The sequence below is a fragment of the Eretmochelys imbricata genome, chromosome 7 (genome assembly GCF_965152235.1).
Source record: "Eretmochelys imbricata isolate rEreImb1 chromosome 7, rEreImb1.hap1, whole genome shotgun sequence".
Lineage (NCBI taxonomy): Eukaryota > Metazoa > Chordata > Testudines > Cheloniidae > Eretmochelys > Eretmochelys imbricata.
This window is the reverse complement of record NC_135578.1, coordinates 75,784,681-75,812,319: the sequence shown is the minus strand read 5'-3', so window position 1 is coordinate 75,812,319 and position 27,639 is coordinate 75,784,681. Positions and strand designations below refer to the sequence as shown.

At 38.6% G+C, this 27,639-nt stretch overlaps 1 protein-coding gene across 1 annotated transcript in view; it reads right to left on the bottom strand.

Moving 5' to 3' along the window:
* The window catches only part of BICC1 (BicC family RNA binding protein 1), a 228,813-nt gene that overhangs the window by 1,517 nt on the left and 199,657 nt on the right, over positions 1-27,639 (bottom strand). Inside the window, exons 9-20 of the mRNA XM_077822492.1 lie at positions 27,161-27,292; positions 25,292-25,478; positions 23,403-23,561; positions 22,810-23,006; positions 22,402-22,543; positions 20,436-20,592; positions 16,784-16,949; positions 14,607-14,646; positions 13,815-13,969; positions 6,230-6,386; positions 2,353-2,513; positions 1,333-1,432 (exon numbers count right to left, since the gene is read on the bottom strand). Of these exons, the coding sequence (XP_077678618.1) occupies positions 1,333-1,432; positions 2,353-2,513; positions 6,230-6,386; positions 13,815-13,969; positions 14,607-14,646; positions 16,784-16,949; positions 20,436-20,592; positions 22,402-22,543; positions 22,810-23,006; positions 23,403-23,561; positions 25,292-25,478; positions 27,161-27,292 (1,753 nt within the window). The remainder of the gene's footprint in view (positions 1-1,332; positions 1,433-2,352; positions 2,514-6,229; positions 6,387-13,814; positions 13,970-14,606; positions 14,647-16,783; positions 16,950-20,435; positions 20,593-22,401; positions 22,544-22,809; positions 23,007-23,402; positions 23,562-25,291; positions 25,479-27,160; positions 27,293-27,639) is intronic.

The window sequence follows — 27,639 nt, the reverse complement described above, 5'->3', positions numbered from 1 at the left end:
TCAGGAGGCAAGAAGCATGGGACGGGGAGATCCGGCACAGGGGCCAAGACATGCCTGGCTGTTTGGTGAGGCACAGCCTCCCCTAACCGGCCCTCCATACAATTTCCAAAACCCGATGCGGCCCTCAGGCCACAAAGTTTGCCCGCCCCTGCAGTAGAGTCATCACTCATAGAAAGCACTTTTCCCAGTCCCTTGTTATAGTGAACAATTTTCTCCATTACAGGTATAATCTTCGCTGCCAGTGATTCAGACAGACTTTTGATGAGTTCTACTGTTCATCTAAATACATTACTCATTTACCCTGTTTAAGCCATAATTTGAAATGCATTCATGAATGACATCAGCAAATTACGAAAAAAAAATCTGTCATGCTCCACAAAATATCAGAATAAAACTTACAATCTTGGACTTAAAAAAGATTCACTGTAAGGAAAACAGGAATCTCAAACATAATTCTATGCAATATATGACATGAAATTTTATGCCATTCCAGTTCCTTGAACAAGTTCAAGTTGGTCATTGCTATCCTATTGTGTATCTTCAAAAGTGGTACTTTGATTTTCCTTTATTGTAGTAAGATATAAAAGAAATTTTAATTACAGCTGGCTGGAAAAAAATCCCGCAAACCATTTTTTCCACCAGAATTTGTCCATTTGTTGAAATGGAAATGTTTCGCACAGATTGTTCAACTCAGCTGAAGTTCCAAGAGACATTAGGCCAGGCCTGTCAGGCAGGTTTCCATCGCATACGTGCCTATTTACCTACCAGCTCGCTTTCCTGGCTCCTCAGCAGCCAGCCCGGTGAGCTGATAGGGAATGAGAGCATGGAAGTCTTGGCTCTCAATCTTACTCTTGCTTGGTAGGCAGAGTTCCCAGGAGCCCTAGGTTCAGGACAGCGTGCCAGATGGACTGTCTTGGAGTCAGTGTCCCCAGGCTCTATTGCCTTTTGCAGGGAATTTTGAAAATTTTCTTTGAACTCCTTTGCAAAATGGAATTGCCTTTGTCTGCCCAGCTCTAAGTGTAATAGTATTTAAATAGTAAAATAGTATTAAATAGAACAATACAACACTATGCAGCTGGAATCCCATTTGATGTGTGGAAGCTATACAGTCCTTACAGTCTCTCAAAATTTAAAAACTGCCTTTTTATTACGAGGAGCGGCTGGTAAGATGTGCTTTCTGTGGGTCAGATTCTCTGTCTGATACAGTTCCTTTGAGCTGCTCTAATGACCATTCAAACCAAAACAATTCAACTGACCAAAGGGAAAAAGTACAGTATATTTTTAGTACAGTATATTTTTAAATCATGTATATGTTAAATGCTTTTTATTCACCTGAGATTGCAAGCAGCATTTTCCGTCTGGCACCAAAAGTAGTAATTCCTAGCTCTTTCAAATCTTGATCTGTGAGGGTAAGGAAGGTCTGAAGATCAATCTATGAACAAAAACAAAGCAACTTAAAATGAGTAATTCACACAACACACAAACCCACAATCTATAGGCAACCATTTTCTTCCTGTATTGAGAATTACTCCCCACAAAATATTAGCCATAAGCGTGGTGCCAGTAGCCTCTAAAAACGACGTTTCCTTTAACTTTTTTTTTTTTACATTTATTCTACAAACTCATTTTATTATGCCTATAACACCAACTACCACCAAATTCCAATCAATGACAGCTGGTTAAAATTAAAATGGCAGAAAAATGAGGAAAAAATGGAAATAGGCATCAGACGTGTCATATATGTAGCAACCCTTGACTCCACAGATACCTTCTTGTTTTAGTACTCTTATTTAAGACAAAGAGACTAAAAAGTAAAGGTATCATTTTTATAGAAGCATGTAAGATTATGTTGGTTAATGATACTTAATTGCACATTAAGAGTCTATTTTCTCAAATTACTGTAAATGTAAATGGGAATCTTAGATCTAATCATCGATCTCTATGGAAGGAAAGTTAATATTAACAATTATGTTTGAAATAAACAGCAGTAACCATAACAAAATGTGTGCTAGCAGACCGTTGGTGAGTGTCCCCTTTAAGTGAATTCAAGGACATGGCCTTTCACAACACACCTGGTGTTTGCACAAATATCCTTATTAACAAACATCATGCTTAATATGTTATTAATATGTCAAGATAATTCAGTGGAAACCTGTTTAGTTAGGATTGAGTTATGGTTACTTAGTTACAAAGGACTGAGAATGGTCATTTCTAAATTCAAGGACTGAACAGCTTTGATAGAATGGTCAGTGAACATACTGCAGCTAGGAGAGACAGCGATTTCACTCAGGAGATACACAAAGGGTTGTAAAATATACAGCAAAAACTAAGATGCCTCTTAAAAAGACTGACCTCTTGTTGTTGGAATACATCAGTGTATTTGCCCAAACCGAGTTTACTGAACAGCTCAGGCAGATCAGACCCCTTAAACAAACTGTTCAGGTTACAGCCATTGCTTCCGGTCAGCGAGGAAATGCAATCCATGTAATTACTGCTGCTGAGATAATGTTCAGCTGAAAGGCAAAAAGGATGTACACTTGACGTTTCAATCACTTGAAACAGCATGTTTTAATTAAATGTTTTAACCGCCAAATTACCTCAAATTCTATTGTTTAGTGGAATATTCCATTCAGTTGTTTAATAGAACAGCAATCTGTAGAAACCAGCTGAATTTCAAATGAACTTTTTGTTAATGAAACTCTAGTGGCTGTTTTCAGAATATACCTTATTATTATTAATTAGGGCATGTAGGAGAATGAAAAGGACACAGGCTTCACCTTAATTAACTTTAATGGGGATGGGGCTCAGAGCTTAATATACATAAAGGCGAAGGGACAATCAGGACTATGTTTCCCCCCCCGCCCCAGTCTATCGAATGCTGGAGAAGGCAACTGCACACGCGCCTCCTCCCTGACTCCAGGGCCCCCTATACAAATGCAGGCAGCTCCTTTAGGTTTGACTGGGGATGGAATCCTGTGGCTTCTTCTGCTAAAGAGAGCCATGTGATCGAGCAACTACTGCACTTGTTTGTTTGTTTGTTAAAATAGTAGTTTTGGGAATATTTGGACTACCTGAATAAATATCACATCTCTCAAAACTACATTAAAAATCCATGAAGGTTGCTAAGTCAAGCACTCAAAACTTAGTAAATACCACAATTACAGTTGTACAAACTTAATGTGGTTCCCTTTGTGTACATGAATTATGATACAGTCTTTACATGCTAACATGCCATTTTTTCTACTCCTGCCTCATTCAGTGCACAGACTGGTCAGGTTTTTAATATTTCTTTTTGCTCTCATTATTCAGCATGCGGTCCATGGTGTCCCATCCAAATCCTACATTGAATGCAGAATTATTAATTTCTACCTGGGCTTTTCTATGATGGTTTCATTGTACCATCTTAGTGCTTTACAGACATTACCCCATGAGATGAAGTGGTTATATTATCCTCATTTTATACACAAGAAATAGGCGATGAAGACCCGAAGTGTGAACTAATTTTGCGTGCCCAATTTGAGAAGCCTAATGCCTGATTTTTCAGCACAATTTTTAGTACTTTAAATGTTCAAAACACAGCTCTTCTCAACTTTAGCTGCTCCTGTGAGTGCTCAGCACTTCTGCAAATCAGAGCCTCAGGTGTCTCAAACTGGATAACCAGAAAATGAGAAAGACAAAATGGCCACATGCAGAAAATTGGGCAAGTCATGTAAACCAGAATTTTTACATAGCCAGAAAATGAGAGCAACAAAGTGACAATCTAATTTCAGACACCTGAGATCTGATTTGCAGACATGCTGAGCACTCGAAACTGCAACTAAAGGGGACTGGAGCTGAGTTCTGAACATAACGTGTTATGAAAATTCCATCACGTGGAACTGTACTGACCCCCATATGGGTCATGAGCAGGGAGATCCACAGCATAGTCCTCTGCCACTTGAGCTGATATGAGTAACAGGAAGCAGTAGAAGGCTGTTATCTTCTATGTGGGCCTCCTACTAGAGGGTAATGAGACACATTGCCAGTGGCTTTCACAGCTATTTGCTAGATAGCAGAGGAATGATGAGACTCAAGAATCCTGTGTTCAGTTGTAAGTTCTGTAGGGAATATGTTAGTAATTACAGATCCTTCTGCCCAGGCCCTGCAGTACCTTCCTGGTCCTCTTCTGCTCTTATACCCTTACCTACTGCTTGTGTCCATGGCCCCCACTATCCTGTCTCTGCTTACAGGTTCTATCCCCTTCTTTGCACCAACTTGGCTCCTGCCTCTATTCATCCCCTATGCTCCTACCTCTTTTAGTCTCTCACTTCCCACAGCTCCTGAGGCAAACACCTGGCATGGAGAATTTCAGCCTGAACAATTTAAATTTGGCAAAGTTATAAACAATTGAAAACAAGGTCCATTAGTACCAATGTTGCCTGTAACAAAGGAGCTGGAGCCATATGGTGTACACTGTAGCACATAGTAGTATAGCTCACAAGCAAAGTGTGCAATCACATCCCCTTGCATTACCCTAGTTATTTTTATATGCCATTAATTTCACTGAGCTGTTATCTCCGGAGGCCACAGGCCCTGCCCCCAGGACTGATGTTAGAGTGAGGAGAGCGAGATTAAATGACTCCCTCAGCTAGACTGGCTGCTGCCTCCTGAGGACTTACCTGGCTATAAAAAGTAGAACGCTTTAGCGCTCAGTGATTCGTTGTTCTCTTTTCTAAAATACATTAACGGTTCAGTAGATAAGGTAAACCTTGGAACCTTAGATAATTTTACTGGATAGGCCCAAGTTTTTGAAGAAGATTTGTACAATGTGTCAAAATTCTTCAATTCTATTAGTAAAAGTGAAGGATTAAAATTACATTTCAAGTTTGTAGATCTCAAACAGCACAATCTAGGACACACAGTTATTGTACCCTTTTTGTCACATATTGACCATAAAAGGCTTATCAGCCAAGTGTGGGGAAGAAAGGTTATTTTTTTTAATCAAAACAAAAAGAAGTACATTTTTGGAGATGTTTTAGGCTCTGAGAAAGAAGCTACTGCTTCTATGGACTGAGCAGCTTTTAAACTTTAAAGGCTACTGTCTTATTAAAGTTTAAGAAAGGATTAAAATGCATTTATTTTATAATCTTGATTACACTAGGACCTCCCTGTGTAAACAACTGACTTCAAGACACTACGGGGACTTGATACTGAAGATAAACTATTAAGCTTATTTTTATTATGTTCACTGTAGAAATACCATATGCAGTAATTCATCACTGCGTTAATACCATGTCAATGATTAAAAATGCTAGGAAAGAGCAACAACATTTCCTTCTTTAAGTTAAACTATTTTTTCTAAAAACCTGCAATTCTTACTGAATGTATCTGGGATTTAGGCTTTTTAGCACTGATTAAGAAAAACCATAATACAAAAATAGTTAAAACAAAGAACAGCAGAATATTTCTGTCCTCATCAACCCCACCTCGAAACACTAATGAAACTTATTATAAATCTAAATCTCCCATTCTTCGCTTTCTTGCTCCACCCCTTCCTCTCTCCCGGCAAAAAAAAATAAGATCAATCTATTCATAAAAGACTGAGACTAGTTGCAAACTGCTTTTGGGTGTAAAACAATTTTCATAGAAAACTGGTTTAAAATCTGTTTAAAAAAAAATCTTTAAGATTTGCAGGCTGGATCCAAGGAAACAGGTGGCCAGTGTAACCTGCCAGGCCCTACCAAATGTATTGGTGGCCCTACTTAAAAATCAATATAATTATGCCTTAAAATTCATCAAAGGATGGCAGCTGGAAGAAGTCATAACTTTTGTCAGGAAGCCTCCATCAGATTCAGCTAGTATTTTGCAGTATCTGGATAACACAGCAGAATCATGAGCGTCCAAGGATGAGCTCTTTTAAACACTGTTTTCACAGAAACTTTCACAGAAAAGAAGATAGCAAGGCGCTTTAAAAAAAAAGTGGCTATACTGTATTATTTACCTTCAATGTTTTACATTTGAATTGCTTTTTTTTTTTTTACATTTTGTGTGGTATTATACAGATTTTTATTTACTTTGTACTTTTTCAAACATAAAAATTTTTTAACACAATTAAGTATTTTCAATTCCTTAAGGTAAATACTTAACATTAGTTTTAAAAATTCAGGACCCCAGAATTAAATCAAAATTTAATCTCCCAAATCCCATGATTATATTCCCTGATGAAATGCATTGACAAGATATTACTTACTTGATTTGTTTTGTTTCCGCTTGGGGCTGCCAATTGACGAGACAAATTCACTATGAGCTGAGGGACCGATACCATTACGATCTCTCCAGTTATCAGATTCACTACCACTTCCCAAATGTTCCCGACTGCTGGAACGTGAGAGAGACATTGATGAACCCTGCAAGAGACCACAAGGAAAATTACTGCAGAAACAGAGGTGTTTAACTGTCAAATTGCAGTGTGTTTCTCTGAAGCAGCCCAGTTAAACACAACAGCTTTTCAACAATTTTAAATATGCTGCCTGCAGTTAAATATGAACCAACTAATTATTACAATTTATGCATTTAGACAGAACTGCTGTTTTTGTAATAAGTTTAAGCAGAAGTTACTTTTTAAAAAACACTAGCTTCATATCAAAATGCTCTAAATTCTTAACCTTTTGTCACAAAAATTTTTCTATGGTCTCTTCCTCTCACACGGCTATCTACCTAGCATCTCGAAGTAACATACAAGTAGCCCACATTACCTCAGTACTAATTGCAGTCTATACATTAAATTTGATTGTTTACATTAATAAGTCAGAAATTACCAACATTAACCACAAAAAGAAAAGGAGTACTTGTGGCACCTTAGAGACTAACACATTTATTTGAGCATAAGCTTTCGTGAGCTACAGCTCACTTCATCGGATGCATTCAGTGGAAAATACAGTGGGGAGATTGCATCCAATGAAGTGAGCTGCAGGTCAATAAAGCTTATGCTCAAATAAATGTGTTAGTCTCTAAGGTGCCACAAGTCCTCCTGTTCTTTTTGCGGATACAGACTAACACGGCTGCTACTCTGAAACCAACATTAACCAGACAGTAGAATCTGAGATGCTGCAGTTAATTCCTGTTACAGTATCTGGAATTGGATGGTATAAGGGCTGGTAAAGGCTGACGTTTTTGTGTTTGTTTTGTTTTACAGTAGCCAGAGTATACATGAACTATGCATGGGGTGAAGCCTGACTGGGGAAAAGGATACATTTCCACAAAGCTCCAGATGAAACCTTCTCTCTTGAGTTTATCTTTTATAGAGCTTCTCAGACAATAAAGAGTGTGATGAGTGAATGAGTTAATTGGAACTGTAGATGAGAACAAGACCAAAGCAAAGAGTACATGTGACAAGTTACTATTGTGCAGTCTCACTCCTGTAAGCCTTCCAAACTAGCACTATTTTGCTTATTTCCACCAGCTTCACCAACCCTTTCTAACAAACAGTAGGAAGGATCGCAGGAGTTTAATAGAGCTGTTCCTTAATACATTTTAAATGACAGAGGATAACTGCCATCACTGGAAAGAAAAGAACTATTTTCCAGGTGGACAAATTAGGTTGGTGGATAGTGTGGTGAATATGGAGTGAAAGAAGGGACAGAATCCAAGTCTGTTTTAAAAGAAAATAAAGGACTATCTACAATATGTCTGACCAAGGTGGCGATTACAAGTTGTGATACAATAAAATGTGACAGGTTTCAGAGTAACAGCCGTGTTAGTCTGTATTCGCAAAAAGAAAAGGAGTACTTGTGGCACCTTAGAGACTAACCAATTTATTTGAGCATGAGCTTTCGTGAGCTACAGCTCACTTCATCAGATGCATACCGTGGAAACTGCAGCAGACTTTATATATACACAGAGAATATGAAACAATACCTCCTCCCACCCCACTGTCCTGCTGGTAATAGCTTATCTAAAGTAATCATCAGGTTAGGCCATTTCCAGCACAAATCCAGGTTTTCTCACCCTCCACCCCCCCACACAAATTCACTCTCCTGCTGGTGATAGCCCATCCAAAGTGACAACTCTTTACACAATGTGCATGATAATCAAGTTAGGCCATTTCCTGCACAAATCCAGGTTCTCTCACTCCCTCACCCCCCTCCAAAAACCCACCCCCATACACACACAAACTCACTCTCCTGCTGGTAATAGCTCATCCAAACTGACCACTCTCCAAGTTTAAATCCAAGTTAAACCAGAACATCTGGGGGGGGGGGGGGAGGAAAAAACAAGAGGAAATAGGCTACCTTGCATAATGACTTAGCCACTCCCAGTCTCTATTTTAGCCACTCCCAGTCTCTATTTAAGCCTAAATTAATAGTATCCAATTTGCAAATGAATTCCAATTCAGCAGTTTCTCGCTGGAGTCTGGATTTGAAGTTTTTTTGTTTTAAGATAGCGACCTTCATGTCTGTGATTGCGTGACCAGAGAGATTGAAGTGTTCTCCGACTGGTTTATGAATGTTATAATTCTTGACATCTGATTTGTGTCCATTTATTCTTTTACGTAGAGACTGTCCAGTTTGACCAATGTACATGGCAGAGGGGCATTGCTGGCACATGATGGCATAAATCACATTGGTGGATGTGCAGGTGAACGAGCCTCTGATAGTGTGGCTGATGTTATTAGGCCCTGTGATGGTGTCCCCTGAATAGATATGTGGGCACAGTTGGCAACGGGCTTTGTTGCAAGGATAAGTTCCTGGGTTAGTGGTTCTGTTGTGTGGTATGTGGTTGTTGGTGAGTATTTGCTTCAGGTTGCGGGGCTGTCTGTAGGCAAGGACTGGTCTGTCTCCCAAGATTTGTGAGAGTGTTGGGTCATCCTTTAGGATAGGTTGTAGATCCTTAATAATGCGTTGGAGGGGTTTTAGTTGGGGGCTGAAGGTGACGGCTAGTGGCGTTCTGTTATTTTCTTTGTTAGGCCTGTCCTGTAGTAGGTAACTTCTGGGAACTCTTCTGGCTCTATCAATCTGTTTCTTTACTTCCGCAGGTGGGTATTGTAGTTGTAAGAAAGCTTGACAGAGATCTTGTAGGTGTTTGTCTCTGTCTGAGGGGTTGGAGCAAATGCGGTTGTATCGCAGAGCTTGGCTGTAGACGATGGATCGTGTGGTGTGGTCTGGTCAGGGTGAAAGCTGGAGGCATGCAGGTAGGAATAGCGGTCAGTAGGTTTCCGGTATAGGGTGGTGTTTATGTGACCATTGTTTATTAGCACTGTAGTGTCCAGGAAGTGGATCTCTTGTGTGGACTGGACCAGGCTGAGGTTGGTGGTGGGATGGAAATTGTTGAAATCATGGTGGAATTCCTCAAGGGCTTCTTTTCCATGGGTCCAGATGATGAAGATGTCATCAATATAGCGCAAGTAGAGTAGGGGCTTTAGGGGACGAGAGCTGAGGAAGCGTTGTTCTAAATCAGCCATAAAAATGTTGGCATACTGTGGGGCCATGCGGGTACCCATAGCAGTGCCGCTGATCTGAAGGTGTACATTGTCCCCAAATGTGAAATAGTTATGGGTAAGGACAAAGTCACAAAGTTCAGCCACCAGGTTAGCCGTGAGACGTCGAAAATAGGATACAGTTCTGTGGTGACCTAGAATCCTATTTTCGACGTCTCCGACTCAAGGAATATTTCCAAAATACCTCTGAACAACATATTAATCCACAGAGGTCTCCCTACCAACACTACAGAAAGAAGGATTCTAGGTGGACTCCTCCTGAAGGTCGAAACAGCAGACTGGACTTCTACATAGAGTGCTTCCGCCGACGTGCACGGGCTGAAATTGTGGAAAAGCAGCATCACTTGCCCCATAACCTCAGCCATGCGGAACGCAATGCCATCCACAGCCTCAGAAACAACTCTGACATCATAATCAAAAAGGCTGACAAAGGAGGTGCTGTTGTCATCATGAATAGGTCGGAATATGAACAAGAGGCTGCTTGGCAGCTCTCCAACACGAGTTTCTACAAGCCATTACCCTATGATCCCACTGAGAGTTACCAAAAGCAACTACAGCATTTGCTCAAGAAACTTCCTGAAAAAGCACAAGATCAAATCCGCACAGACACACCCCTGGAACCCCGACCTGGGATATTCTATCTACTACCCAAGATCCATAAACCTGGAACTCCTGGGCGCCCCATCATTTCAGGCATTGGCACCCTGACAGCAGGATTGTCTGGCTATGTAGACTCCCTCCTCAGGCCCTACGCTACCAGCACTCCCAGCTACCTTCGAGACACCACTGACTTCCTGAGGAAACTTCAATCCATCGGTGATCTTCCTGATAACACCATCCTGGCCACTATGGATGTAGAAGCCCTCTACACCAACATTCCACACAAAGATGGACTACAAGCCGTCAGGAACACTATCCCCGATAATGTCACGGCTAACCTGGTGGCTGAACTTTGTGACTTTGTCCTTACCCATAACTATTTCACATTTGGGGACAATGTACACCTTCAGATCAGCGGCACTGCTATGGGTACCCGCATGGCCCCACAGTATGCCAACATTTTTATGGCTGATTTAGAACAACGCTTCCTCAGCTCTCGTCCCCTAAAGCCCCTACTCTACTTGCGCTATATTGATGACATCTTCATCATCTGGACCCATGGAAAAGAAGCCCTTGAGGAATTCCACCATGATTTCAACAATTTCCATCCCACCACCAACCTCAGCCTGGTCCAGTCCACACAAGAGATCCACTTCCTGGACACTACAGTGCTAATAAACAATGGTCACATAAACACCACCCTATACCGGAAACCTACTGACCGCTATTCCTACCTGCATGCCTCCAGCTTTCACCCTGACCAGACCACACCACACGATCCATCGTCTACAGCCAAGCTCTGCGATACAACCGCATTTGCTCCAACCCCTCAGACAGAGACAAACACCTACAAGATCTCTGTCAAGCTTTCTTACAACTACAATACCCACCTGCGGAAGTAAAGAAACAGATTGATAGAGCCAGAAGAGTTCCCAGAAGTTACCTACTACAGGACAGGCCTAACAAAGAAAATAACAGAACGCCACTAGCCGTCACCTTCAGCCCCCAACTAAAACCCCTCCAACGCATTATTAAGGATCTACAACCTATCCTAAAGGATGACCCAACACTCTCACAAATCTTGGGAGACAGACCAGTCCTTGCCTACAGACAGCCCCGCAACCTGAAGCAAATACTCACCAACAACCACATACCACACAACAGAACCACTAACCCAGGAACTTATCCTTGCAACAAAGCCCGTTGCCAACTGTGCCCACATATCTATTCAGGGGACACCATCACAGGGCCTAATAACATCAGCCACACTATCAGAGGCTCGTTCACCTGCACATCCACCAATGTGATTTATGCCATCATGTGCCAGCAATGCCCCTCTGCCATGTACATTGGTCAAACTGGACAGTCTCTACGTAAAAGAATAAATGGACACAAATCAGATGTCAAGAATTATAACATTCATAAACCAGTCGGAGAACACTTCAATCTCTCTGGTCACGCAATCACAGACATGAAGGTCGCTATCTTAAAACAAAAAAACTTCAAATCCAGACTCCAGCGAGAAACTGCTGAATTGGAATTCATTTGCAAATTGGATACTATTAATTTAGGCTTAAATAGAGACTGGGAGTGGCTAAAATAGAGACTGGGAGTGGCTAAGTCATTATGCAAGGTAGCCTATTTCCTCTTGTTTTTTCCTCCCCCCCCCCCCAGATGTTCTGGTTTAACTTGGATTTAAACTTGGAGAGTGGTCAGTTTGGATGAGCTATTACCAGCAGGAGAGTGAGTTTGTGTGTGTATGGGGGTGGGTTTTTGGAGGGGGGTGAGGGAGTGAGAGAACCTGGATTTGTGCAGGAAATGGCCTAACTTGATTATCATGCACATTGTGTAAAGAGTTGTCACTTTGGATGGGCTATCACCAGCAGGAGAGTGAATTTGTGTGGGGGGGTGGAGGGTGAGAAAACCTGGATTTGTGCTGGAAATGGCCTAACCTGATGATTACTTTAGATAAGCTATTACCAGCAGGACAGTGGGGTGGGAGGAGGTATTGTTTCATATTCTCTGTGTATATATAAAGTCTGCTGCAGTTTCCACGGTATGCATCTGATGAAGTGAGCTGTAGCTCATGAAAGCTCATGCTCAAATAAATTGGTTAGTCTCTAAGGTGCCACAAGTACTCCTTTTCTTTTTAATAAAATGTGAGCTAGCAATGCTGGGAAATAAAACACAAAGTAAAATATCACAGGGAGAAACAAATGTGTCCAGTGAGCTTAGTTTGCAAATAGATTTCCCAAACGTTAGCACTGGATATCAAGACAATTGCTATTTACTGAAGAGCAGTTCTTCAGCATATCCCTTCTGGGCCACATCAAGAATGAAAATGTAAGGGGTAAAGTGACCAGCAGTGCTTTCTGATATGAATAACAAAGTCTTGAAAACTGCCAAAGGGAAGCAGGGAATATATTACAAGAGATGTAGGATTTTTATTTTCCCCAGATGTTTGCATAACAGCACATACCAAAATGGGAACTGGAGTCATTGTAAAAGTAAGAGTTTAGCAGTTGAAAGAGCTGAGGATGTGGTTTGTGCCTGGTCAGACTCCAAGTGACTAAGGCCCAAAACCTTTTTCTTCTGGAATAATGTGTCTGCTAATAAACTTGTAGAAACAGTGAGCGTATAATGGTTTGGAGAAAATGGGAAACAGCTTAACAAATATACAAAGACAAATCAGTTGGATAGCTGAGAAGTAACGTTAGCAGTATATTTTATCAGAAAATTGGCACTGAGTTTTGCTTTACATTTTTCTTCTTCTGTGTTTCTGGCTTACACATTCAATACTGCAAACCTACCACATATATCTGAAAGACATATGTTAACTTTATGCATGCCAAAGGGGAAGCTCCATGCCACACCTTTATTGTGGTTTAATATGTGTACTGCACCCAAAGTAGTATGGGAGGGTGCCTCCCAGGTCAGTCAAAGTCTCTGCCCAAGGAGCCCACCTACCTAGAATTTAGACAACATGAATGAGGGTGGAAATAAAGAAGAGGTAGGCTTTGGTAGGTCTGGACAGGGTTACAACAGCATAATGCAATGGAAAACAATGTCAGAATTACTACAAATAATGGAGTTTAAGCAGAGGACAGGGCCTTCTCTGACTTTAGGCTTCTAGTAAGCCCTCTGTGAAGTTTACAGCTGCTCTTTCCCAGCAGAGTCCCTAAGGGATGAGGTGCCACTCTCCTTGCACAGGAGTGAATCCCAGTGCAGCAACTCCCAGGGACAAAAGGAAGTTTGAACTGCACCCCCTGTACTCACAAACGTCACTCTACTGACCCGCAGCAAGCTATATTACAGTTTACTTTCATACTAAAGGAATGTTTTGTTTTTTTCCTCATGAAACATAGCAACCAACCTAGGCTAGATTTCAACGAGTGGTGTAAGATACTGCTTCCCTTTTCTGATGCATTGAACCAAATCATCCCACTCCTGTGTTGTTCTTAATTTGTTCCACAAGAGCAATTGTTGGGAACAGATTTTTTTAAAAACTGAAGATTAACAATGGAATTCCCATTATTCTATGGATGGACTTGATATTCCCAGCATTCCCAGATACAAGGAGCTTTTTGCTGGAAGAGATTATGCGGTATCTTCAAGCACTAATGCTGTTAAGAATCTTATTTACAAGATTGCCTTTTAAAAACATATAAACATTGAAGTTTAAGAAATGCCTATGCAATTTACTGAAAACATATTTAAAATGTTCTGTAATTTTACATACTTCATACGTAGTGGTCATAGACGGCTTGTATGATACATGATTAGCTCTTCTTAGTTCCTTGATTGTTTCTGCAGGCATAGATTTGGAGAATCCTAGGCCACTCCATGTATTTGTTGGAGTTCTTACTTCTGTTACAACAGGCTTCTTTAACATAGCTTAAAAAATATGAAGAAAAAGACATTTATAAGCATTAAGCTCAGTGCATTGACAGATAAATGCATCTTTCAGGCCAAATACTGACATTCTGGACACAAATGGATCACATTAACCCACAGAACAGTACATTCTCAGCATCTCAGATCCCCAGTGGGGCCTGATTCCCACCCTTTCTTAAACCACTGTAAGACAGCAGTAAGTCTATTGAAGCTAGAGAGTAGTAAATACTGTGCGGAAAGAAGTGAAGAGAATCAGGCCCATGATGTTTAAAGAAAAAAGCAACCATTTTCCAAATGAGTTGCAATGTGCTTGTTAAAATTAGTCTGATATTAATTTATCCCCAAGGTTATTACAAATACCAGAAGGTTTCAGATCTATAGTGTTACTAGCAGTCTATAAACTACTAATAATGTAACTACCATATAACTTCTGAATTTGTACTAATAATATTCTATAAACTAGTATCAAAATATCCACAAAATACATTTGACAGAAATACACTGAGTTCATTGTACTTACGAACTTTTCATTTTAGCTAAAAACATATAAAAACTGCAAAACTGAACCTCAGAAAAATCATTTGACCAGTGTACTGACAAATAGATGCATGTTAGAAGTCACTGTTTCTTCGCATACCTTTGGTTGCTAATAGCTTCTTTTGTTCATAGTCAAATGCCTAAAAATTAAAGAGACACAAAATGTCTTAATTGCTGCTCTAAGTAAATGTCATTCCTGTGCACAGCTCTTTCTAAAAACAAAGATTCTGATCATGGTCCATGAATTCATCTAGGAAGAACGTTAAGCACCGCACAATAATGTAACAGTAGTCCAATGAAAGCCTGACATACATAAAACATTCATTCAAAACTAGCTAATTAGTACTGTAAATTATTCTCTCCCACTTTCATGTGAGTTGTAGCAGTATGTGAAGTCTGCATAGGTAGCGTTTTTACAAGGCATTACTTGAGATTTTTTTTTGAATTGTCTGTTGACGAAGTATTTAAAACTCTAGAGGAAACAAGTCAGAATTATAATAGGAAAACAATAATTAATCAAGTACACTAAGTAGTAATTTTCTGCACAAAGTTCTCTGGACTATACCCTTTGCAGATTAGATTCTTTTCCATCTTCATTTTAAATTCTCTTATTCAGATAAATATCTTGATGTAGTACAGGAAAACATGTCATTATACTGCTCATTATAATAAGAGTAATAATAATGTTTCTAATTTTTGGATGCTAATTCTTTAGTAAATTACACTTGTTCTTGAGTAATTGTAATTACACTTGTTTGGAATGATCCAAAGATATTTTTTCCCCTTGGAAGACTAGAACTTTGGTCATGGTAAAGGTGAACGCTTTGAATCTCAACCAGTGATTGACTATCTATTTGCCACAGAGGCCTATGTAAAGGGCTCATCTATAGAGAGAAATTTACCAGAAGAACTATACTGGTATGATGATACTGCTAACTTTATGCCAGTATAACCCCTGTGCGGACACAATTATTCTGGTATAATTTCCATATATTTTCCATTTTGCCTTATACCATTTTCAAAGTGAAATAAACTAAACTGGAAAAAGGCACTCTTATTCTGGAATAAGGGTGTCCACACAGGGAGTTACACGAACATAACTATAACAGTATAATTATACCAATATAGCTCTGCTGGTGACCCTGTGTAGACAAAACACATGTACAATGACCCTGTTTAGACAAAAGCCACAGGCAGGACTTCACTAACAGACATAAAGAAACAAATGTATGTTGACATGTCTTATGAAAAGTCTCAAGTAGCATTTCTATGAACAACATGTCTCTTCTCAAAGCCATAACATTTTTACATGTGTGTCCACACACACACACACACACACACAGCGAACAAGAGAGATTTCGCTTAGATATTAGGAAAATCTTTCTAACTGTCAAGATAGTTAATTATTGGAACAGATTATCTTGTGAGGTTGTACAATCCCTGTAACTGGAGGTTTTAAAGAACAGGTTAGACAAGCATCTGTAGAGATGGTATACATATACTTAATTCTTACTCAGCAAGGGATATGTACTAGATGACCTCCTCTTCATGTCTCTTCCAGACCTACATTTCTATGAAATTAAGTTTATTCCCTGCTTATATTTGTATTACATTTATTCTTTTCTTTCATCAGAATTTTTAGAAGAATGTTCAGGAGATTTTTGTGTTTGAATAGCAGGTTTTGTTGCTCTCTAATACTTCCTTTGGAGTGCATATACAAGAATGTGATTGGATAAATCCAATTAGATAGGAAAGTTCTATAAAAGTCACAAATGTATTTGATTGCCTACTTGAGAAGGCTGCATAATTCTCTCCATCAAATCATGTCACAAAATATCTAAAATCCACACACAGCCAAAAAAGCCTAGAAACCTCCACAAAGAAAGTCTAAAGAACATTTTATACAAATACAGTTTTTTGCTATTATCAGGCAATGCCTCTTATAATCAATTGGTAACTGGATTCAGCCTAAAAGAACTGAGAGAAGGGTTGGAGAGAAGAAAGATAACTTCAACTTCTGCCTCTTCTCATATTCCTAGATACAGTTTAATTTGTCTTTATCTAACATTAGATGTAAGCTCATATTTATGCTTTACATTATCAGTTTGAAAATGCACCATGCTGTGGGAGGAAATTGAAGGGGGTAACACTGTTCAATGCTTTTGTCTACAATCCAAACATTGACAAATTCATGTAGCCAGGAAAGCCAGTCACTTCATTGCATTGGACATTTATCAATGGTAACAATGCATTAGATTTGGGTGTATCAATAGGTACCTGCATATTTACATATGATGACTGTGGAACAAGGCGCACTCTTTCAGAATTCTGTTGGGCAGCTGCTGCCCTCTCCGCTGCTCGTTCACTACCAGGAGCTTTTTTATCAGCAACGGGACTTTCAGAAGCACTCAGCTCAGAATCAGAAAGCAATCTCTCTGTGGTGCTGGAAAAGTAAAGGCAGTTGTTCTTCAGAATTATCTGTAATGGTTTCAATCACTACTCTTTGTTTTAAACAATGAGCATTCAGTGCAATGAATAAATGAACTACTCTAGCTAGAAAGAAAAGGAGGACTTGTGGCACCTTAGAGACTAACCAGTTTATTTGAGCATGAGCTTTCGTGAGCTACAGCTACAGATATCTGATGAAGTGAGCTGTAGCTCACGAAAGCTCATGCTCAAATAAACTGGTTAGTCTCTAAGGTGCCACAAGTACTCCTTTTCTTTTTGCGAATACAGACTAACACGGCTGTTACTCTGAAACCTGTCATCTAGCTAGAAAGTTGATAGTAAATCTGAAGAAAAACCAGTACACAAACATTACATTTTTAAGAAACATTTTCTAAGGCATCAACTGTTCTTTTCAGACACAAGTGTTGCTGTGTTAACTAAAGATAATGTGTCTTCACGCTCACTTCTTTATTTTCCATGGCTACATGTTTTTCTGGGATTTCATTCATAGTTTCCCCAGCAGATTCCATTTTTTCTCCAATTCAGATATTTTTGTTGATCTAATTTACCCTAGGTAGAATCAAAATTAAACTTGAAATTCCCTGAATTTCCAAAAAGAGAGAGTTTCAAGTGAAGCTTTAGAAAATGCTCCAAGTTCCCCCTTCTCCCTAGAAAACCGAAATGCCTTGCAGCTTATGGTCAATAAAGTGAATTGTGATCAGAAGCAAGGCAAGGGAAAACCACCTCTTTATAACTTCAGTCCCACTTACTTACAAAAGCATCTGGTATTATCAACTTTTCTCTACAAACTTCAGCTATAGTCTTCCGCTTACTTTGAGGAACAGAAAAGCAATTGTACTTTAGATTTCTAAAGAATGCCTAATAAGAAAAGTACCCCAGATAGACTGCCTGGCTTCTGAATACTAAAACAAACAAACATTTATATTTAAAATTAGTAAGTCTAGATACTTGAATTTGATCAGCAGGAATTGTCCAGGAAGTTCCAAAGCTGTGTAACTAGAATGAGATATATATACTGAGACTACTGGGTGGAGGCAACTATCATTATAAATCAAAATAAATAAGCTGAGAAAATTAAAATTTAGGCTGAATGAGGGAATTATTTCGAGGGCTGTCAAGTGATTTAAAAAATTTATCACAATGAATTGCACTGTTAAACAATAATAGGTATCATTTACTTAAATATTTTTGGATGTTTTCTACATTGTCAAAATATATTGATTTCAATTACAATACAGAATATAAAGTGTACAGTTTATTTTTATTACAAATATTTGCACTGTAAAAACCAAAATAGTATTTTTCAATTCACCTTATACAAGTACTGTAGTGCCATCTCTTTATCATGAAAGTTGAACTTACAAATGTAGAATTATGTACAAAAACCCCTGCATTAAAAAAATAAAACAATGTAAAACTTTAGAGCATACAAGTCCAATCAGTCCTACTTCTTGTTCAGCCAATCTCATAGACTAACGACTTTGGTTACAATTAGCAGGAGATAATACTGCCCGCTTCTTGTTTACAATGTCAATGGAGAAAGGGCACTTGCATGGCACTGTTGTAGCTGGTATCGCAAAATATTTACATGCCAGATGCGCTAAAGATTCATATATCCCTTGATGCTTCAACCACCATTCCAGAAGAAATGCATCCATGCTGATGACAGGTTCTGCTCGATAACGATCTAAAGCAGTATGGACTGACACATGTTCATTTTCATCATCTGAATCAGATGCCACCAGCAGAAGGTTGATTTTCTTTTTCGATGGTTTGGGTTTTGCAGTTTCCGCACCAGAGTGTTGCTCTTTTAAGACTTCTGAAAGCATGCTCCACACCTCACCCATCTCAGATTTTGAAAAGCACTTCAGATTCTTAAATCTTGGGTTGAGTGCTCTAGCTATCTTTAGAAATTTCACATTGGTATCTTTTTTGCATTTTGTCAAATTTACAGTGAAAGTGTTCTTAAAATGAACAACATGTGCTGGGTCATCATCAGAGACTGTTATACCAGGAAATATATGGCAGAATGCAGGTAAAACACAGGAGACATACAATTCTCCCCTGAGGAGTTCATTCACAGATTTTATTAATGCATTATTTTTTTAACGAGTGTCATCAGAATGGAAGCATGTCCTCTGGAACAATGGCTGAAGCATGAAGAGGCAAAAAATCTTTAATGCATTGGACATGTAAATATCTTGCAATGCCAGCTACAACATGTCCATGTGAACACCTGTTCTCACTTTCAGGTGACATTGTAATTAAGAAGTGGGCAGCATTATCTCCCATAAATTTAAACAAACTTGTTTCTCTTACCGAGTGGTTGAAAAAGAAGTAGGACTGAGTGGACTTGTAGGCTCTAAAGCAGTGCTTCTCAAGCTATCTGATGTGGGGGATCAGCAATTTTTTTTCCCCAATGGGCGGGCAGACCGGCAGCCACCATTTTGAGTAGCACTGCAAAAAAGTTTTACATTGCTTTGTTTTTGAGTGCAGTGATGTAACAAAAAAATACCCACCTACATTTGTAAGTTGCACTTGCACGATAAAGAGATTGCATTACAGTACTTATATGAGGTGAATTGAAAAATACTATTTCTTTTGTTTATCATTTTTACAGTGCAAATATTTGTAATAAAAATAATACAAAATGAGCACTGTATACTTTATATTCTGTATTGTAATTGAAATTGATATAATTTGAAAAGCAGAAAAACATCCAAAAATATTTAATAAATTTCTATTGGTATTCTATTGTTTAACAGTGCGATTAATTTTTTTGAGTCAATTGCGTGAGTTAACTGCGATTAATCGGCAGCCCTAATTATTTCCTAACTGTGAAGTCTATTATGACTAGATTCTAAAGAGAAGTGTTTGAAAACCCATTTAAGTAATTTAAAAATACACTGGAGAAAACACTAAACAATATACGGGTACTAAGGAATATTCCTGCACTGGAAAAATTATTCAAAAGGTTTTTTCCATTGTTAATCTTCTGTTTTTAAACTTTGTCTTTATTCAAGCTTTGAAAATGTAACAGTATTTCCTGACGATTATTTTTCACTAAGAAAACAAATCTCAAGCACTGTATTTGTCACAGCAAATTAAAGTCAGCTATGAAAATCTTTTGTATTACAAAACACACACAAAATATTACAGAACTAAATGTACAAAAAGCTCCTCAGAGAAGCCAGTCTTCAAGAAAGCAAGGACTTCTGGTAGGCAGATGGAGAGGGAGGAATTCTTAGATGTCAAAAATGTTTACAATATTAACAACTTAAAGGGACTGTTATAAAACAAATAGCTTATTAAATTAAATATAGTTAAAAAATTAATCTGATTTAAACCAATTCTCCAATATTCATCAATGAATGAACCATGCATCTCACCCCAAAGAACATGCTAAATATTATAGTCCATCTCTAAATTCTATGATTCTATACTCGTGAATGTAACATACTGTAAGTGAGAGTTTTTGGTTCCTTGCAGTAATTCTACTGTTTGCCTCTTAGTACAGGACTGTTTGGAAGAACTCATCATTTGCTTCAGATCACTGGCATTTGCTGAATGTGATGGACTTCTTGGCATGCCCACTTCTACAAAAGCATCATTGCAGCCTACAAGACCAAGAAAAAAGAGCTGTAAAATAAAACCCTTTCATATACCAATACCATTGCTGTACAGTATATTTAGAAAATCAGTAGCAATAATTTGCATAGAATTAAAACTATTTCACATGTAAAGGCATATAAAGGGCTAGAATTTAAAGATGTACTAATGTTCTCAAAGTTAGAAAGCACACAACTATACTTCATATATGCATAAAGAATTAGGAGCATACATTCACATAGTATGTGTACTATAAAACTACGGGATATCTTTTCCAGTTACCTAAGGTTGAAAGTCACTAGTGATTTTGGATGACTTCAGTTTCTGGGACCAGTCTGAAACACCTTAGGGGGAATGATTTTCAGAAGCTGGATACTCACCACTTTCTAAAAATCCAGAAGCTTTTAAGGTATTTTGAGCTGGACAATCAAAAATTGAGGCACCCAAAAATCACCAGTTACTATTTAAAATCTTAGCCCAAATGTCAAGTTGAAAATTTCTCCACTGGAAACTAGTACTGCTTTTGCTATGAACAACACACAAATATCTTGGGTTTAAATTCTCACTACTCAAATATTTTTCTTTTTTTACTGGTGTATATACATTTTAAGTCAAGTCATTATTAGGATGACCATGAACCTAACAAAAGAGAACAGACTAGCTTTGCGTGACCTCAGTATTCACTGGAGAGAAATGTAGCCTGTCGCCACAATCTTGTTTAATAGCTTTTTTTTTAAAGAGTGGATTTTTTTTTTAAATGGAAAGTTACTAAATTAATTTAGTTCTTTAGTTCTTACTAAATTAATCAATTAAATCATTGAAACAGGAACAGCCAACTGGCCAGGATCTCTTGGGTCATCAAATCCAGTCTCTGTCCCCCACCACTATCACAAGTAACCCTGCCCTATAATCCTTGTCATGAATTTATCAAACTCTACCTTAACACTAATTAGGTTGTTCACCCCCCTACTACTAGTGGAATTCTGTTCCAGAACCTCACTCCACTGATGGTTAGAAACTTTTTAATTTCTAGCCTAAATTTATTTATGGCCAGTTTATACATATTTATTCTTGTGCCAATATTTTCCATTAGCTGAAATAGCTATTCTCCCTTCCTAATGTTGCCCTCTTGAAGTATTTGAAAGGGAAGTCATATCCCCTGCCAGCCTTTGTTTTGCTAGGCTAAACAAGACAAGCTCTTTTATTCTCCTCTCTTAAGGTAGGCTCTCCACTCCCCGATCATCCCAGTAGCCCTGCACGTGTTCCAGTCTGAACTTATCCTTCTTGAACAGGCTTGACTGGAATCGTATGCAGCATTTCAAATGAGGTTTCACCAGACCCTCACACACAAAAAGTTCCATGATTCAATGTCTGTTAGGCCTAGTCTACAGAACAGTTTTAGTAATGGTAGAACTATGTAGGTTAAGGGGGTGAGTTTTTAACTACTATGGTTATATCTGTGCATGGATGCACTTATACGACTACAAATGTGCTTACACTGACAGAGCTTACTCCCCTTCCCACATGGGAATAAACTATATATGGTGTAAGCCAATTTATGCCAGTCTAGCTGCATCCACACTAGCTTTAACTACCAGCATAGTTAAAGTGGTGCAACTTTTATGTGCAGACAATACGTAATCCATTGGACAACATGTATTTGGGGAGGGGGCATGCTTTTCTCCAATGTGGCTGAGAATAAAATGCTAGCTCAAAAATTAATCTTACCTTTCACAATTTGTCTCTAAAATGCACAAACACTGTCAAACTAATACCATTACCAGCCAGAAGAACACAGGTCAAATGCTAAAACTTACCTTCCGCTGTATTTGACTTGGTGGTCACTTGTTCTGAGGTGCTATGACTATTTGTCTGCCTTGATGAATCACTGTGGTTTGTGCTCAACACATTTTCTCCTAGTGATGAGGCAGATAGTGCAGCATACTTGATATTTGATGTCTGAAATTATGAGAAGAACACGTTTAAATAAATCTTGGTTTCTGATTTATTTAAGGCAGGCGGAAGATTCTTATTTGGATCTAGGTGGGATAATTTGGCTTAATGTTTTTCAAGTTACATTTTATGAGCATTTTAATTACAATTTGAAATAAATGATCTTAAAGAGTCACAATGGCTGAAAGCAAAGTTTTTTCCTAGAGTTTTTTCAGAGGAAGCTCATTGCAAACCGAGATCATCTTGTCCAGACCGAACATCACGCCACTTACCTTTACATGACCGTTTAAAGAAGTTGAACCCTTTTTGTTCTCAGATTGCATGCCATTGACATGAATGTCAACGGGAGTCAAGCCAGGGGGGGGAGATGGAGTGTTCTGACTATAATTAGGCACTCCAGATAGTAGAATACTAGTTAAAGCGGCTTGGGCAGTAGATGGTATCATCAGATGTGGTATAGCAGAAAAACCTGTAACAAAAATGAAGCCATATTCTGGTTCACTGACAAAGTGAGTACATCAGGCTGAATAAAAGCTGAATTTTATATAAAACCTTTGAATTACAATTATGTTGAAAATGACCAACCAAACCCAATTACTTAATGCACGATCCAACACTTTGGATAAGACGTTTTCCCCATTTTTTTTTTAAAAAACCTTCAAAGTTGCATGTGACATTATAAAAACATAATTATGTTAGTTTAAAAATCTTCATAGTATTTGGATATTTATGCATTTATAAGAAAATAGAAGAAAAGAATTATTCAGTGTAAGAGACTTTAAAGAATGAATGGGTCTGTCTTTTTCGGTTTTCTTTCTAGTGACAAATTAAGAACTAATTTCATTTCTATTTAACTTCTACTGACCTGTGGCACTTGTGTTGGCAAGAGATGTTGCCCATAACGTAGGGCTGGGTGTGCCTGAACTTGGGCTCTGTAGAGGACTAACAGAACTATTAAGGGCATTCAAGAGAGAGTTTGGAGCAGCGGAGGTGTTGACAGATAAGGCAGTAGGACCTAAAAGACCTGTCAAAACAATTATATCCATTATGCATTTGTTTATATAGGAATTGTAAAGAACATTTTTAAAGGTTATATTAAGTGTTGGTGTTGATTTTTAAAATACTTAAAAAGATTACAGTGCTATTTCTGCTGAGAGAGCATACACACAAATTAGGACAGGGATTTTTGAAGCGTGCACATGCAAATAGGGCAAGGGGAATCACCAAAACCCAGTGGCTGCTAGGACCTGCAGGAGTAATCTAAACAAAAGGAAGGCAAATGTCTGCTCCTTCTATCAATCTGACTCCCACCACTACAGTACTTAAGTGCCCCTGCCTGCTGCTGCTGCTCATACAGCCACCAAAAGCAGCTTCTCACTCTTTCCTTTCATGTCTCTCTGCTGTTTCTGGGAAGCATTGCTTAAGGGTGATGAGGAGGTAACAGCCACTTTACAGCCCTCCTCACGGCCAGCTCTTCACTTTCTTTAAGCTGTGCCTTCCTTGGAACACAGGGTGGTGCAAATGTGGAGGAGGAAGGAGAGAGGAAGGGGCATACCCATGCTGCCTCCCTCCATCAGCAAACCTCATCACCCCTAAAAAACCATAACCCTATCCAACATCCACAATTTATCCACAAAACTCCCCACATTTTGTAAATTTGTAAAAGGCTGGTATCATGGATGAGGAGCATGGTATCAAAATGTAAACAGATGGCACAAGCCAAGACTCCAAGACACAAGCATGGATTCTAGGACGCAACCATAAAGGATTGCTGGATTGTGAGTCAAAAGAAAATAAGACTTGTTTGACCCCTTTCCTGTCAGTGATGGTCATGCATGGAGAAGGTTTGAGAACCCAAGTACGGGGGAAAAAAACATAATACATAAGCTTATACATATTTTTGGTGAACAAAGAGATCAAGCAGTTATAGCTTTTAAACACAAAAAGCTAATTTTCCTGGATTATTTATGGCACAATAATTCTCTTCTAGAAAGAGATGGAAAATATAAACACTCCTGGCTTAGGTTTTATACTGACAGACAAGTGCCAACAACATATGAGTGAAGAAATAGTTGTTTGCAGTGTTGTTGTAGCTGTGTCAGTCCCAGCATATTAGAGACATACGGTGGGTGAGGTAATATCTTGTATTGGACCAAGTGAAGTTGGTAACATAAAAGATATTACCTCATCCACCTTATCTCTGAAGAAACAGTGTCATTCAATATTTAGTTACTACAGTCAGAAACAAATATTATTAATACCTAAGGCTAATCTTTAACCAATGTTAAATGGCAGACTACTTACATGTAGTCAAGGAGTCTTTTCCCTGTTCACCGCTTAAGTTTCTATTTGACAAGTCATAATACCTCCAGGAGTAAGGGGGTTCACTTGGATAAGGGTTTCTCTGAAAGCCATAAATGGGGTGCCACACTTGACTTATAATCTCTCTCATGTATTACCCTACCTAAAAAGGAGTACCTCCCTTTACCCATTCAACTTAATGTATAAAGAGTTTAGTTTTCAAATGTCTAAACTTCTCCATCTTTCAGAGAATACACTGAAATTATTCCCACTATCCATTACTAAAATATTGGAGGTTGTTTGTAATGACAAATACTTCTGAAATGTCAGGGGTGGGCCTTGAATTTCCCAACATCTAATGCTACTCATAATTGAAAAGTATAGCTGGTCCTGTACTTCCCAATATGTGTGAACTGTGTTTCAAACATTATAAAGCAAGAGTAAAGTATATACCAAGTCCAGTGAGTCCTAACCCTGCTGAGGGCAAGATGTCCAAACCAGGACACGAGAGGCCAACAGGGCATGAGATTGTAGATGGATTTGTTGCTATGGTGACTCCATTACTTTCAAGTCCCAGGAGACGTTTCCTTGCCTCATACATATTTAAGGCATTTCGTTCGACACTTTTTACAATCACAGACTGCAAAAAAGAAATGAAACACTGATATGAAGGTGTAATATAATTTCAAGAAATTATACAATCTTACAATAATGCTTCAGAGCCACAGGCTTGGTCTACACTGAAAAGTTATGTCAGCAGAGCTATGCTGGTCAGAGATATGAAAAACCACAACAGTGACCGACGTAGCTTTGCTGACATAACCCCCAGCGTAGGTGCCGGTATGTCAATGGAAGAGGGCTTCTGTCGACATAGCTAACTTTGTTTGGGGAGGTGGCTGTTCCTACACAGATAGATAACCCCTTCTCTGTCAGTGCTGGCTGCTTCTACACTATGGGGCTATGCCAGAACAATTATGCCAGTATAATCTACAAACAGTGTAGACACCCCCCCCCAGTAAAGTCATAACACAACTTAAAATAGCAGAAACACAATATCCATTAGTGCTTTTTCAGGCATTCAGCAGTTTGTGGCAAGGTCAGAACATTTTTCTTAATGTTTTTGTTCCTCTTTAAAAGTGAAAACAGTCTTTCCCAGGAATATTGTTCATTTTTTAAATTAAATGAAGCTAATAAAGTTAGGAAGGATAATTATGGCCTGACTAGGATGATGGAATGGTTCTTTCTAACAGCTACTGTAAGCATCCAAGCTCTATAGAGGGTAGCCAAGAGAGATGGTTGTTAGATATAGGAGTCTCATGTTTGCTTCCCATTACATTTACAAGAAACATGCTTCATGCAACAAACAAAAAACATGTCTCTCTTCTATTTGCACTAAATGCTATCTATTGAAGTCAATATAGGAGCCCAGGAGTATGAAATGAAAATGATTATTCCCTTTTATTGACTTGAAATGTTCCTACATTTAGAATGAAAGCTGCTGATACAATGGAACATTCACCTGACATTTTACAGTTTGTCGTCAAGCATTTATACATAATGGATTGATTGGACAAGGATCTGAAACTGATGAACTGGGTAGGTTTAAGGAAAGGTGTCCTCAGTTTAAAAGGACAGGTGTCCTTAATTCAACCATTACACGCTGTAAAAAATTATATGAACTAAGACTTCTCTTTTGCCAATCAGAATAGGCCTAGAGATTGTTAAAAATAACAGGGAGTTGTGTGACTTAAGATTTAATCCTGTAAACCAACTCAAGAGCAATTTTAGTTGTGACTACTTCCGTTATCTTCTATGAAGGGTTTGCAGGATCAGTCACTTAGACAAATCAAAAAGGAAAGGAGTACTTGTGGCACTTTAGAGACGAACAAATTTATTTGAGCATAAGCTTTCGTGAGCTACAGCTCACAAATCACATGATCCAAATGTTGTCAAATATTTAATACAAAAAAAACCTGCTGTAGAACAGAGCTAGTATAGTATGGAACACTCAACCTGAAGACATTTTTGTAATTCACTGAAAAAAGGCATTCTGATTAGAAACTACTCAGCTTAAAGCTAATGAGCCAAATTCTGCTCTTAATGTGTACAGCTTCACTGAAATCAAAGGGTGGCACCTCTTTGAACAGAACAGAATTTGGTCGTGTCACCAGTGAAGTACCAAAGTGAAGAAAAGACAAAACAGTGAATGGCTCCTTTAAATGCAATATCCAGGAATGAAGTGTTCAATATTTCATATAGTGTTATGGGGGTTTTGTGAATATACCTCATAGTTTACAAAAAATAGGTTAGGTTTTCACCAACCTTGCTTGGTTGTTTTGGCTTTGGTTTAATGCTGATGAAGACATCTAATTGTTCCATTAGCTGAGTTATAATCTGTGGTTCTATTTCAATTTCTTCCTTCATATCAAACATCAGCACAAGAGGAAGGCAACCCTGGAAAGTTAAATTCAAATCATAAAGTACCCTGGTACCAAATACAACATCGGCTAAAACACAACGGTCAACATTTCCTTCCTATGTAGCTCAAGATCTTAGCAGATCTGACTGAAATAGTAAGAATGAAATTCTACAAGATCAGTATTACCTCCTACAACACCAATGCTCAGAGAGCTTTCAGAGTAGCAGTCGTGTTAGTCTGTATCCGCCAAAAGAACAGGTGTAGTTGTGGCATCTTAGAGACTAACCAATTTATTTGAGCATAAGCTTTCGTGGGCTACAGCCCACTTCATCGGATGCACAGAATGGAACATATAGCAAGAAGATATTTAATTATCCCCCTA